Below are 13,883 nucleotides of genomic sequence, written 5' to 3'. Positions count from 1 at the left end.
AATGGAAAAGTGAACCAGGAATTTGTAAGCAAAACTGTCCATAGGCACAAGTATAACCTCAATATTCTAGCACAAAAAMATTTAAGTGTTTAAAGATCAGTTAAATTAAGCTCCTAACTTAAAAAGGAGGGGAAAAAGAAAAAACCCACAACACTGTTTATAACCACAAATGGAACATTTAGCTGAACATCTTTCATCAAAGATTTCTTTATCTTACTGATAAAGAAATCAGTTGTGAATATTTAAACAGGAATGGGGACACAGAACAACTTCAACAGCACTCTCAGTAACCTAACTCCCTGCCTGTCCACATTATTCAGCTTTTGGGACTATTCCAGAGCACCCTGACAGCATGCCAGCTGGCATGCTGAGCACTGGCATCTTGCATCCCAGCTTTACAGCACCAAGCAGGACTGTTCCTTCAAGGACTCTAGGTGACCTGCACCTAGAGTCTGAATCCACCCAATATGTGTTACAGGGCTGTACTATATGGTGCACAATACTGCATATCAGTGCTGGTGTCCTCTTCAAAAACTTGTCACAAACAGGAACTATCACCCCCTCTTTTACATTAATATAGCAACACTGGTTAATTCCAGTCGTATCCAAGAAATCAGAAATTCACTGAGAACTTCCACTATGGAGGTACTGCCAGATCTGCATATTGCTAGATGAAATAAACTGGATTCTGAGGAGTCCAAGAAGGTTTTTTAAAAATTAAACTACTATTCTAGTTTGATGCTGACTTTGCAAAAACCTATGTATTTAGTTGATTATAAACACAGAAGCTGAATCAATGGGACAAGGTAGATCATCAGTTAAGTGCAAGTCAGATGATTTGTTAAGGACATGCATAATGACCAGTGGAATGGGATTTATATGTAGACTAGAAAAAAGAAATTTTGCAATCTTTGAGAAGCATAACTTCCCTTTTTCATCTTGAATTGTCATTTAGGATAAAGTATTAATTCAGACCCCTATTCATTATAGAGATAAAATCMCTGCTTGATTTTGAATCATATTGTAACATGACATCACTGATCTATTCTACTAGATACTGTTCTTACCATGTCAACTATTTTCCTTACATGACAAGCATAACAACAATATATGAGCTTTCAAAATTTATATTCCAGCTGAACTGCTTTATCCAAGAAAAGATCATCTAAAAAATAAATGAAAATACTATGAACTTTTCCAAAAAACATGAATTTCAGAACATCAATAATTAACTACTTTGATAGAGTTAAATCAAGAACTTCCTATTTAGATCTTACTTGGGAAAAATTGTTAATGGTAGAAAGAATTCTACTTGCAAAAAGTTTGCAAACACCCAATAGAGTCTGTAACTGTCCAAAAATAAGTAGGCAAATTAGGAAAACTGAATTTTTGAATTATTGTTCTTAGTTCAAGTCAGACCAGGCCCCCATTTTTAAAGCTTCCTATAAGCTAAAAAAAAAGTTAAAAATACTATTCAGAAAATATTAATGCAATAATAATTAAAGTAATTCAATAATTGCTGACTAARCATGGTATTCATAGCCTCTGGGTGTCAAGATATGTATATTGACAGTTTCAGCAGAATTAATTATTCCTAGAAAATCAAGGACAATCTCTCTTCCACCTTCTGAGTTTTGTGATAGGAAACATGAGAACCCAATTTCCAGCCTTTTCAGATGTGCAAATAGAATTTTCTGTGTTTCAGTTTGTGCCCATTGTCTCTTGTCTCTTTACTGGATACCACTGAGAAGCATCTGGCTCCATCTTCTCTACTCCCTCCATCAGGTATTCATACACACCTGTGCCTTCTCTTTCTCAGGCTAAACAATTCCAGCTCTCTCAGCCTCTGAGGGTACAAGGGTACATCAGATGCTCCAGTCTCACAATGTTTTTGTGAGCTTTGCTGTACTAGCTCCAGCATGTCCATGTCCGTGTCTCTCTCGTCCCAGCTTGACCCAGCACTCTAGATGTGGTTTCACCAGTGCTGAACATAGGTGAAGGATCACCACTTTCAATCTGATGCAGCTCAGGACACCGTTGGCCTTCTTCGATGCAAGGTCAACATTGCTGGTTCATGGTCAATGTGTCTACTAGAACCCCCAGGTCCTTTTCTGCAAGGCTGCTTTCCAGCCAGTTGGCTCCCAGCTTGTACTTGTGCCTAAGGTTATACCTCCCCAAGGACAGGCAGGACATTGCACTCCCCCAATTGAACTTCATGATGTCCCTCTCTGCCCATTCCTCCAGGCTGTCAAGGTGCCCTAGATGGCAGCACWACCATCTGGCATATTAACCACTCCTCCCAATTTTATATCATCTGCAGATTTGCTGAGGGTGCACTGTCCCATCAACCACGTCATTCAGGAAGATGTTAAAGAGCGCTGGCCCCAGTACTGATCCCCTGGAGCATATCACTAGTGACTGGACTCTGTGCTGCATATCACAATCCTTTGAGCCCAGCAGTTCAGCCAGTTTTTAATCCAGCTCACTGTCCACTTTCCTAGTCCATACTTGATAAGCTTGTCAATGAGGATTTTACGTGAGGCAATTTTGAAGGCTTTGCTGAAATAAAGATAAACAATATCCACTGCTCTTGCCTCATCTACAGAGCTAGACATTTCATTGTAGAAGGCAATCAGGYTGGTCAGGTGTGATTTGCCTTTCATAAATCCTTGCTGACTGTTCCTGATAACCTTCTTGTCTTTAGTATGTTTGGAAATCCTAAGATTGAAAGATATCGGAGTCTGGGAACCTCTAAGAATCCTACTCAGAATAAGGTTTTTCAGGAATTCGAGGCTGCCATCTATGGAGACAAAACCCAATCTCTTATTAAAGAGAGAAYTTCTTGAGGTTTCTGGGATCCTTTCTCATTCTAAAATTCTACTCCTTTCTACAATTCCAGAGAAGTATGCAGCATACCACAGCAAGAGCTGAGCTATTTTTAAGCTAGCTAGCTTGTCTATCATGACAGTGCTGAGCTCACTACAGACTAATTTATCCAAATGAGAAGCTAAACTGATACTGAATCTTGTAATAACAAAAGAACCACTGAAGTGAACAATTATGTTCACTCAACAATAGTCTAGTAGGACATAGTATTTGCTATGTTTTATTAAGCAGGAACCACATTAACTCTTTTCCCCCAAAAGATATTTTTACCCAAAGAAAAGTCCCTTTCTACTCATTTGTTTCTGGGCTTTTATCTCTCAGTTCTGCATAAGTAGTCCATTTTAGGAAAAACAGAGTGTTCAACATACGGTACTTATGATTTATTTCTTTCCAGATCATTTTTTATCAGACTGCTATTAAACCATCATGTTGGTACAGGAAAATGTTAAAAAAACAGTTCAATGAAGTATTCATGAACTAACTGAATGCTTCAATGTATCTTTGCCACATCAATTTAGGTAACAAACCTAAAAATTTAGGATACACCTGCATATAAGAAGGTAAAGAGCCCTAAAGGGTTGACATATGCTTTTTGGGCTACTACTAAGATTAGAAAGCTGTGACATAGTCAGAATTGAACTGGAACTAAGAATCAAGAATGTGTTTATTCATTAGAGAGCCATTCAGTTTGATCTCTATTTGGCTCTGTAATATACATAGTTTTTTTATACGGTTTTATTTTCTAAGAGAAGTAAATAATATGGCTAAATAATAATACAAGTATCCTAGAAAACAAGTTAAAACAACTTGCCTGAGCACATTTTAATCATAAAACTTTTCTTAAAGGCATTTAAACAATACATAAAATTCTAAATTACACTCAGGAATATGCAAACTGACAGCCACAAGGATGAACACATACCCTTAATAATCGATTCAGCTGCATACAGATCTCGCTTGTAGGTCACCTAAAGGACAGATAAACCTCATTAGATTTTACACAGCAGGAAGGAATGTAAAACCAATAAAGCAATGCCCTGAAGGCAATTCTTTGCATTTGAAATACCATAAACAAATGATATTGTCAATTTTTTAATCATGGTAAAATATCACTGGCAAGTCATGAGAAAAGAAGCTACAGAAATTACTGAGGACTCCAGAGAAATGGTTTTGGTGTTTTTGTTTTTTGTTTTTTTTTTTTTTTTTTTTTTTTTTTACTTAGATCTGCTTAGAACTCATTTTAAACTTATTTTTCAGCCTTTAAAAGATCATTTAAAAATATATCAATACCTATTGTCACACATCCATTTTCATAACTTCTTAAGAAACTATTTCTACTCTCTAATTTAATCATGAAAAAGATTAATCTTTGAAAGAAATTGCATTCATAACCATGACCAGGGAGAAGCCTAGTTATTTCTAGAACAGTACCTGTATCTGTAACTTTGGCTACTGCAGATGGCTTCACGTTTGTGAATTTGCAGCATGCTCTGATACAGACAAAAACATACTTTGCATTTTAGGGGAAGTGTACTCAGCTAGCAACTTTCTTAAAGCTGCAATTTGCTGCACAGGAAAGGATAGTAATCTCATAACATTAAGCTTATGTACTGATGCCCCTGTTCTCAAATATTTTATCATTCTGTTTTCTTTCTGCATCTAAGAAGACTTTTGTCAGCAGGATATRCTTTTCCAACATTTTCTGTGGTCCCAGCTTCTACCCAGATGATTCCAAAACAAAGCACTGAAAAGTTGACAGGCACAGATGTTGCCTCAAGTATTTTTCTTTCTTTTTTCCTCCTATTTCTCCTTTTACTCTACTAACTGGTGGATGTTTGCACACTATCACTTTTAAAATACTACAGATGAAATCATGGYTGTGGGAATGAGAATACCCATGCTGGTAGGTGTCTGAAAAGTTCTACAAATTATCAGAATCCCAAAGATCACTTCAAATAATTATTCATCAAAATATCTTCTGTATTGTATTCCTGAGAGAACAGAAAGGGTCAAAATTAGTCATTTGGAACTTTTATCAAATAAGATATTAAATCTCTACTTAGCAATATTCTTGTAAAGATTCTTCCTTCGTGAAAGGAGTACAGATACTCAGCACATAAGGCTTCCTTTTTAATCTTTAATTCTTAAAATCAGTTCCAAGACTCAGAGACAGATATCAGAATATACTTTTTAGGCTGATTTCCAGAGAAATAACATGAGACAACATCACACCATCCATATATATTTCCTTCATAATCTTTGAGCCTATATACTAATTCCAACCCATTTTGACAGAGGGTTAGAAATTTCAGATACAAGCTCCTGTAAGCATTATGAAAATACTAAACTAGACGGATTAAAAAAAAAAAAAAATGCAAGCCACCACGAATGGCTTTTTCAGTCAGGGAGGGACAGATTCTCTCCACCTCTCCTGATGTTGAATACGACACTAAATCCAACCAAAGTTTCTCTTATGGTATGGATAGTCATAACCCTCTCCTGTGGATTTTCTCATGTCGAGTAGGAGGTGTTTCTGCAATGTAGATGAGATTTATTCAAAAGGCAGGCAATCGTGAAAGAAAAACTTCAGTTTAATGAGAAACATTGATAATCTGCAGTATTAATTTGATTTACCCAACTCTTGAGGCTAATCGACATAACTGCTTCTTTTTCCCTGAAAAAGGGGAAGTTTTTGTAGTTTCATATCAACAACAGTATCATAGCTTTCATTTCCTTGATTTTATGAGTTCAGTATCTTAACGATATTTGTAAAAAGACACAAACTGACATTTTTCAGAGTGAGGAATACTGGACCTTAGCGTCTACGGGAATGAAGTCGATAACAATAAATAAAAATACACTCTGTAGTTGTCATATTCTCTGCTCAACTCCTTTGTTAAAGATAGTCAGTCTATGCAACAATTACTTTATCTATTTCTCTGAAACCAATTCCTTATATCGTAAATACCTACACATAATAGGAAGAGTTGAGAAAATGAGGATGCAAAGGAAAACACGTTGCTAATTAACATATATGGCTCACTGATTTTTTCAGGTATAGGATGTTTAATACTTTACAGAAGGAAATGTTATTCTCAAGCCACTGTGAAAAGAATCTTTTGAACTGTGCTTAAAGTAGAATTTTCTCCTTTCTGCCAGTGATATGAAGATAATAGCAAATAATCATAAAAATTAATATAAAACTCTACTATGACAGCAAATCCCAGGAGTTACATAATAAAAAGCTAACATAAAAAAACTAAGTTTATCTCCTATTAAGCTGTTTTGTGCACTTCAATAATTAGTTTTTCCTTTAAAAAAAAGTTTTCTTCAAAGGAAGAACAAAAAATAAAACAAAAATTCACCATTTTTAAAGGTATGCTTCATGACAGTATCATGTCATCTAGTATTATAGCCTAGCGGTTAGACCATTCACAAAAATTAGGAGACTTGCCCACTTGAGGTTCATCCCAGCTGGATAAAATTCAAATCCATCCGAAGTAGCCCTGGAAGAAAATTTTAACCATCACTCCCTAACAGAAATTATGAAGGCACTCTCCATTCCTGCTTCCCAGGTAAAGATGCAAAAATCATAATGGCAGAAAGAATAAGCAAAGTTTGTAGTAGAGAGCGCTACATTTTTTACCCAGACCATTACAGTTCTTCTGTGGCCTTCTTTTTTTTTAATTAAATGACTAAGTTAAAATAGAAATAGTTGTTTTAGTCATCTGGAAGGATTGGCTGATACACCAGAGGACTGTGCTGCCATTCAGAGATGGGCAGAGAGGAACCTCACAAAGTTCAACAARGGCAAGTGCAGAGTCCTGCACCCGGGGAGGAGTAACCCTAGGCACCAGTACAGGCTGGGGGCTGACCTCCTGGACAGCAGCTCTGCAGAGAAGGACCTGCGAGTCCTGATGGACAAGTTAACCGTGAGCCAGCAATGTGCCCTTTTAGATAAGGCCAATGGTATCCTGGGTTGCATTAGGGAAAGCATTGCTGGGAGGTCGAGGGAGGTGATCCTCCTCCCCACTACTCAGCCCTGGTGAGGATACATCTGGAATAYTGTGTCCAGTTCCAAGCTCCCCAGTACGAGAGAGACATGAAGCTACTGCAGCAAGTTCAACAGAGGGCTACAAAGATCATTAAGGGACAGGAGCATCTCTTACAAGGAAAGGCTGTGAGAGCTAGGCCTGTTCAGCCTAGAGAAGACTGAGAGGGGATCTCACCAAGGTACACAAATATCTTAAGGGAAGATGTCAAGATGATGGGGCCAGACTCTTTTCAGTGGGGCCCAGCAATAGGATGAGAGGCAACGGGTACAAACTGAAAYGCAGGAAGTTCCATCTGAACGTGAGAAAAAAACTTCTATACTGTGAGTCTACTGTGAGAGCACTGGMACACATTATCCAGAGAGGTTGTGGAGTCTCCTTCCTTGGAGATATTCAAAACTGTCTGGGCAAAATTCCTGGGAACATGCTCTATGTKACCCTGCTCGAGCAGGGGGGTTGGACTAGATGATCTCCAGAGGTCTCTTTCAACCTTAACCATTCTGTGACTCTATTTGGTGCTTTTGAGACCGTATCTGAGTACTTCTTGCAGTTTGGGCCTCCCTAGTATAAGACACTAACAAACTGGGTGAATCCAGCAGAAAACCACTGAGATGGTAAGAGAAAATTTGGCTTGCTCAGCCCAAAAACTATGGACGCACACACACACACACTTAGTAGTCATAGAAAAAATTAGGCCAGACTCCTCTCAGCAGTGTCTCTGTTGCCCTCTCATCCTTTCACCATGTAAGARGAAGCAAGGAAAATGTCAATTAGATATTAAGAAAAACATTTCCCCAGTAAATGTAGAAAACCACTGGAACAGTTTTCCAGRGAGTTTGTGGAATCTTCGTTCTCAGAGGCACTCAAAACTCAACTGGACTAGGCTCTAGACAACTTAATTAACTAATCTGATAGGTGGTTAGATCAGGGGAGACCATGCAGACTTCTTTCAACCTAAATTATTCTAAGATTCCAGGTCAAAAGACTACTTTTCATCTGCTGGGCCTCAGTAGTAGCTACAGATAGTAAATAAAGAACTGAAGAGTATGTTTTGTTACTCGCCATGTGAGTATCATGCTCTGCAATGAGAACAATGGGACTATACAATAAGTGATGCAAGGCAAATAACCATGACAGAATCTGTCCCATAAAAGGTTAAATAGGAAAACAGATAATAAAGATTCTGTGTCAGATACATTTTCTTCTCAGAAAGATACTAAAAGTAGTTGCTGCGTGCAACCAATGTACAAGTAAATTTTGTTGCTGAACTACACAGGAAGTTTGCACTACAGATCGAGGAAGTCACCTGCTTTAGATTTATTGTCACATTATTAGAAATCACAACCCATTAGAGGAAATTTACTGTCAAAGACTGATGAAGTGATCTGAGCTGTTTCTAGACTCTTTAATGTGCTTATGAATCAAAAAATAATGAAAAATATCTCATGACAACAGCTATTGAGAAAGAACAATGTTCCACAARCCAAAACAATGAAATGAGATATTTTAAAGCAGCAGGGACATTCTTTGGCACCTGAATTCACACTAGTTTTGTCAGTCATTAGAGACRTACAGTCATTTTCAAAAAAAGGATGWTGTTAAAAAAACAAACAAACAGGTTGAAGATGTCTTAAACATTCTAGAGTTATTAAATAATAAATGACTCTAAAATGAGATTGTTGCTAGCCAGGTAAAATTATTAAACAACACCATTTTATTGAAAATYGTTACAAATGTTAATAGTATTAACAGACTCTGATACATATCTTCATGCATCTACCCGTTAGGATTAGATCTCTAAGCATCAAGGAGATGGTCATTATCTTTATTTTAAGAAACAACAGCACACAAAGGTTAMAGAGGCAAAACACCCTACTCAAACTCACTTAATAGACAATGGCAGAGGCAGCAACAGAATCCAAATCAAGGCCACAGGGAAGTAAAGGAGTTTTGGTTGTTCGGTTTTTTGGGTTCTTTTGCTTCCCTTCCCTTCCCCTACCCCATTACTTAGAAMAGAGCTTCTATTCTCTAGATTTTGGGACAGATGCCTTTCTTGTTTTAGCTAGAAACCCAAATAAACATGCAGAACTGCTATCAGACTCAATACACACTTTTATGGAGATTTACTCCTGTGACATGGTCTCCAAATACAAGAATGGATTTAAGACTTTATTAGTTCCAGTCATTACCAGATACCAACTGAACTAAAATCCATTAAAAATCAGTAAATCTCTCCACACTTAAACTCTAGACTCAGACCTATATTGCTACTTTTTATTTCCAAAAACAGTTCCTGCTTCTTTTGTTACTATACATGAAAGTTGCATTTACAGTACTGCAAGAAGAAATAACCAAATTGTAATAGGAATTCTTTAAAATAACCCGTTGATGAAGACCTAGCCTCCCTCCCTAACTCTGAAGGATTATCACCTACTCTAGTAGACCCTACTATCTTCTTTTTATACGGCCCAGCACTGAATGCTGCAAAGCATTCAGTTGACCTTAACCCATGCTTGGATCTTTAATGGGTTTTCAACTTCAAGACAGTAAAACTACTACTACCAATCTGCATGAAGAATGCTGACTAGATGGTGGGGGTTAGAAGAGCCTAAGCAACTAAGCATTTATAGAAGGAAAGTTGGCTTTAATGCTATAAAAAATCATTGTATATTTAAAATTTTGAAACTTGGAAGAGAAAGGCACAGGTTTTGCAATTTAAGACAGTTTTACATGTTCACAGTTAGATGAAGTTTAGCTGGCATGCTACTATTATTCATTTAAAATAAACATATAAAAAATAGAGATTAATACCGCCTTTACCTTCCAGAGGTCAGCTGTTCCTTCAATAAGTTTGGCATTTACTTTACAGTATTTCAGAGCCAGATGCAAACATTCAGTTCCATAATCCAGGTCATAGTCAGTACACTGTTGTAATTAAAAAAGAATAAATATTTTTACTCTTAAAAAAATACTTTTAATAAAACATTTCTTTCATTAATCAAATTTTACTTCTCAATAGTACTGTCCAAGATAGTGCATGTTGTAGGTTCAGAATGGATCAGAAATAAAACCCTTCCAAAATGCTTATACTCAATTCTAGATTCTCAGCAAAATGTTATGAGATTAAACAGTTTAAAACTATAAATTAAAGTGCTGCCAGTATCTTGCTACACCTTTATGAGCCTGACTAAATCAATAAGAAGCTAAATTTATGAAAAATTGTTGGTAGAGCTGAGGCCTCACTAAAGGAAATCAAGCTAGTGAAAAAAACTGTTTTGTATTCTAAATAGCAGAAGTATGRTATTTTCTTTAAATGCTTTGTCTGTTTTGGCTTTTTTCAGCATCAAAAAAGGATTATATTACCTGAGAATTTCCATATTCCCTATATGTTTCCCCTACATTTTTCTCCAATTATTTACACAAAACCCAGCAATGTTCTATGCTGCACCATGAGCTTCCCAGGTTAAACACACACACAGTTTTTCCACCCTCAGTCTGCTAGAAAAGGCATTCTCTCAAAATGCCCTGTCTAAGCAGTTTTGTCTCCTATAGTTAGTGATGATATGAATTCTAATACTGGAAGGCTAATCAGGGAGCAGAACCCGTCTTGAGCCAAAATACAGTTAGATCCCAAAGCAGGAATTGGGGGCTTATCAGAGATTACTACCTCAAAATGCATTGGCCTGCTTAAGATAGGCAAATTCTAGTCCATTTTGATACTGCTAAATTATCAGCTCAGAAGCATGAATTACATGTAATTAGGAATGAGAACTTAAGTCAGAGACTTTCATAAGAATGGATGTACTTGGTAAGACCACAGGCTACCTAGTCCAATGTCCAGGTCTGGACAGCAATGGAAGTAAGCAATGGATAGTCTAAGATATGGAACCACATACGACATGGGCAATCATATCTTGTTATAGGAGTTTCTTGGACTGACATAAAGCTAACATTCTGGCTTAGGGAACCCCCAAATTAAGAAGTACCCAAAGGATAAGCAGAACCAGAATTGAACATCTTAACAGTCCTTAATGAATTACATGAATCCTGAATTTACCCAGTTCCTTTCTGAGTAGAGATAGGCTTTTAGCACCTGCATCACAGAGTGTCACTGTTTAAACTACATATTGCAATATAAAATCTCCTTTATTGTCTTTGTTTCRAAACTGACGTTAACTCTTTTTATCTCTTATCCTTTGCTGTTTTGATGGAAAAGGGAGAGCAAAAACTCCTTCCCTGCCCTTCTCAGGGCTTCTTTGCATCTTTCCTCAGTTATCTCTTTCCATGGATAGAGCAAGAAGAAAATTCTTAGTTTCTACTCATTTTATAATGCATCAGTAAAATTCAAGAAAATTCGTAAGTATTATACATCTGACTTAATATACAGAGAAGTCTTAGAAAAATCATAGTTGTCATTTTTATATTAAACTTTTACTTTTTTAGATTGCAGTCATGACAATCAAAAAGACCCTTTTATACAACCCATTCAGAAAGAAAATTAAAGCTTTACACTTCTCCACAGCAGTTTTTAATAGTTTTGAGTACCCAACAAAATAAAAACAAAACAAGATGATAAAAAAAAGCCTAAGAAGTACAGAGGACTTCTTTCAGAATAGTGAAGAAAATTATACAAGAACTAATGAAGAACTAAATATATCAAGTATAGAGACTCAGAGATGAATCACCCATGAAACTAGCAATGTCCTAGCAACTTTTGAAATAAAATAYTTATTACTAAAATATTTTCTGAGGAAATTCTTCAGATAGAATGCAAATTATYTGCTACTAACATCCATAACATGCACATTAAAATAAAATAGATTTTTCTTTTGCCTTAGAATGGAAGAGAAAGTTCCAAGAAATTTTACCTTTGAAATATCTTACTTTAATTTTCATCAAAACTAATTTGTAATTTTAAATATATAGGTAACAAATGGTACTAGGACAAGATAAAGCAATTCCAATTTTTTTAGCAAGGTATTAATTACACATAATTACTAGGGAGTGGAAGAGTTCCATAAATGGGATGAAGCATCTTGACGGTATTGCTGACTTCAAGGGATGAAATATGATACAAAGCAAAAGTAATAATTAAAAACATATTTCACTAACACTTGTACATCATGACATTTATCACTCTAATTATCTGTAATTGTTTAAACCTAAACATTGTCACAGTGTTCTGCAAGCTGAATACATTGATGTCAGATGGGAACAATGAAATGAAAGCATCAACTCAAGACCAGTTTGGTTTATATACAGTATCTATTATGCTAAACAGCTCTACATAAGTGAATTTTAAAATCCATATACAAGGTGCAGAATTTGAAGGCTCTGCTATTTCTCTAAGAAATTCAATTAAAGAAATTAAGCATTATAAAGCAATGCCTATAATAAAAAATGCTAATTATCTATAAGCAAAATTCTTACTGACCTAGGCATCCCAAATCCTCTGTATTTATTTAATCCAGTGCCACTTTATAACAATCTGTTTAAAACTCATTTCTGAAGTCTTGCTTTGATTGAAAGACTTTGTAACATAAAGTTTGACACAGAACAGTTAACCATCCTTGTCATGCACAAATAACTTAGTGAAACAATAGACATGGTTTAAGTTTCAAACCACAGATTCGAAATGGTGGAAACAGATGGAAACACTGGTACAAAGCATATCCACAACAGAAAGAAAATAGATTAGCTTGTTAAATGACACAAAGAAATATGTTATACAAAAAATGCTTTTGAACTGCTGGATTTTCAAAGGCATTCTAATAGGCATTTGGGGGGAACTGATTTTTTTTTTTTTTTTTTTTTTTGAGTGAATGTTCGAATAAAGTATTGTAATGTGATTCAGATTTTAGCATTTTATCATTTTTTCTTTCCCAACCCCCTGGATTAGCTTCAAAATATTTTGATAACAAATATTTCCTAAGAAGCAAGCTATACTGTGATTGCCTGGCATAAAACATGGAAAAGGGGGTGGGCATTAGAGAAAAGAGCAGCTATGCAGACTGTATCTGCCTGCTACTTACCAAAAGCCCATAGCTAATCTGTTTCCAATATAATATTTCTAACAAAAGGAGAAAGGAGCAGTATTTGCCATTAAAATTAACAATAGCTTTCACCGTTAACGTGCTATTTTACTGTATCTTTTATCATTAAAAGATTTTGAATTGATATTTGGGATCTAATAAATCAGAATAAAGGCAGGTATAATGAAAATTTTCATTACAGCATTGTCATTTTCTCATTGATTCACCATCACAAGTTATCAAGCTTACAAAATAAGAAAATAAATCAATATTCTTTAAGTATTCCCTTAAAGAAAATCTTCAGATTTTCTCCTTTACAGAAGTACTTTTACAGCCCTTATAGAACATCTTTTACACTTCCATAATTATTGCATATGTGATCTTCAGTACTTTTTCCCTTTGTTGACAGCAAGTAACTCCATTTTACTCTCCCATACAAACAATAGCAATTCTATAGCAATATATGGTTTGCAATTAAAATGCATAACCAATTAACAACAGCTGGGTTTATGTTTTTTTCCAGTGGCTTGCAAATCAAGAGTTTCCACTGTTAAAGTGCCAGAGTACATGATAAACAGCCTGTTATGCAGCAGCAAGAACATTCTACCAAGCCTTAAAAAGCAGCAGACAAGCTCTTGCCAAATCTACAAGTTCTTCTTAYCGTATTTTGTAATATTTTTTGCCATATTCATTACCACAGAATCCAAAAAAGTATCAGTGCTGATGTTAAAGTAGCTTTAATAACGGACTTGCAACTAGCACAGCAACACACAACAGGTAAATGAGAAATGACAGAATCAGCAAATGGGAGGAAGAAAAAGGTGAACCAGGAAGCAACGACATCACCGTAAACTAGAATAAGCTAATCTCTGAAGCAACTTCTACTGAAGTTAGATTTTAAAACTGCCACTAT

The 13,883-nt window shown here is 35.9% G+C and overlaps 1 protein-coding gene across 1 annotated transcript in view; it reads right to left on the bottom strand.

Moving 5' to 3' along the window:
• CRPPA (CDP-L-ribitol pyrophosphorylase A) overlaps nt 1-13,883 on the bottom strand; it is a 112,419-nt gene that overhangs the window by 67,572 nt on the left and 30,964 nt on the right. Inside the window, exons 3-4 of the mRNA XM_085316349.1 lie at nt 9,759-9,863; nt 3,809-3,854 (exon numbers count right to left, since the gene is read on the bottom strand). Of these exons, the coding sequence (XP_085172475.1) occupies nt 3,809-3,854; nt 9,759-9,863 (151 nt within the window). The remainder of the gene's footprint in view (nt 1-3,808; nt 3,855-9,758; nt 9,864-13,883) is intronic.

The sequence above is a fragment of the Rhea americana genome, unplaced genomic scaffold (genome assembly GCF_003343005.1).
Source record: "Rhea americana isolate MKP2758 unplaced genomic scaffold, rheAme1 scaffold_112, whole genome shotgun sequence".
Taxonomy (NCBI): Eukaryota; Metazoa; Chordata; class Aves; order Rheiformes; family Rheidae; genus Rhea; species Rhea americana.
The sequence above is the reverse complement of the archived record's forward strand: the minus strand, read 5'-3'. Positions and strand labels throughout refer to the sequence as shown.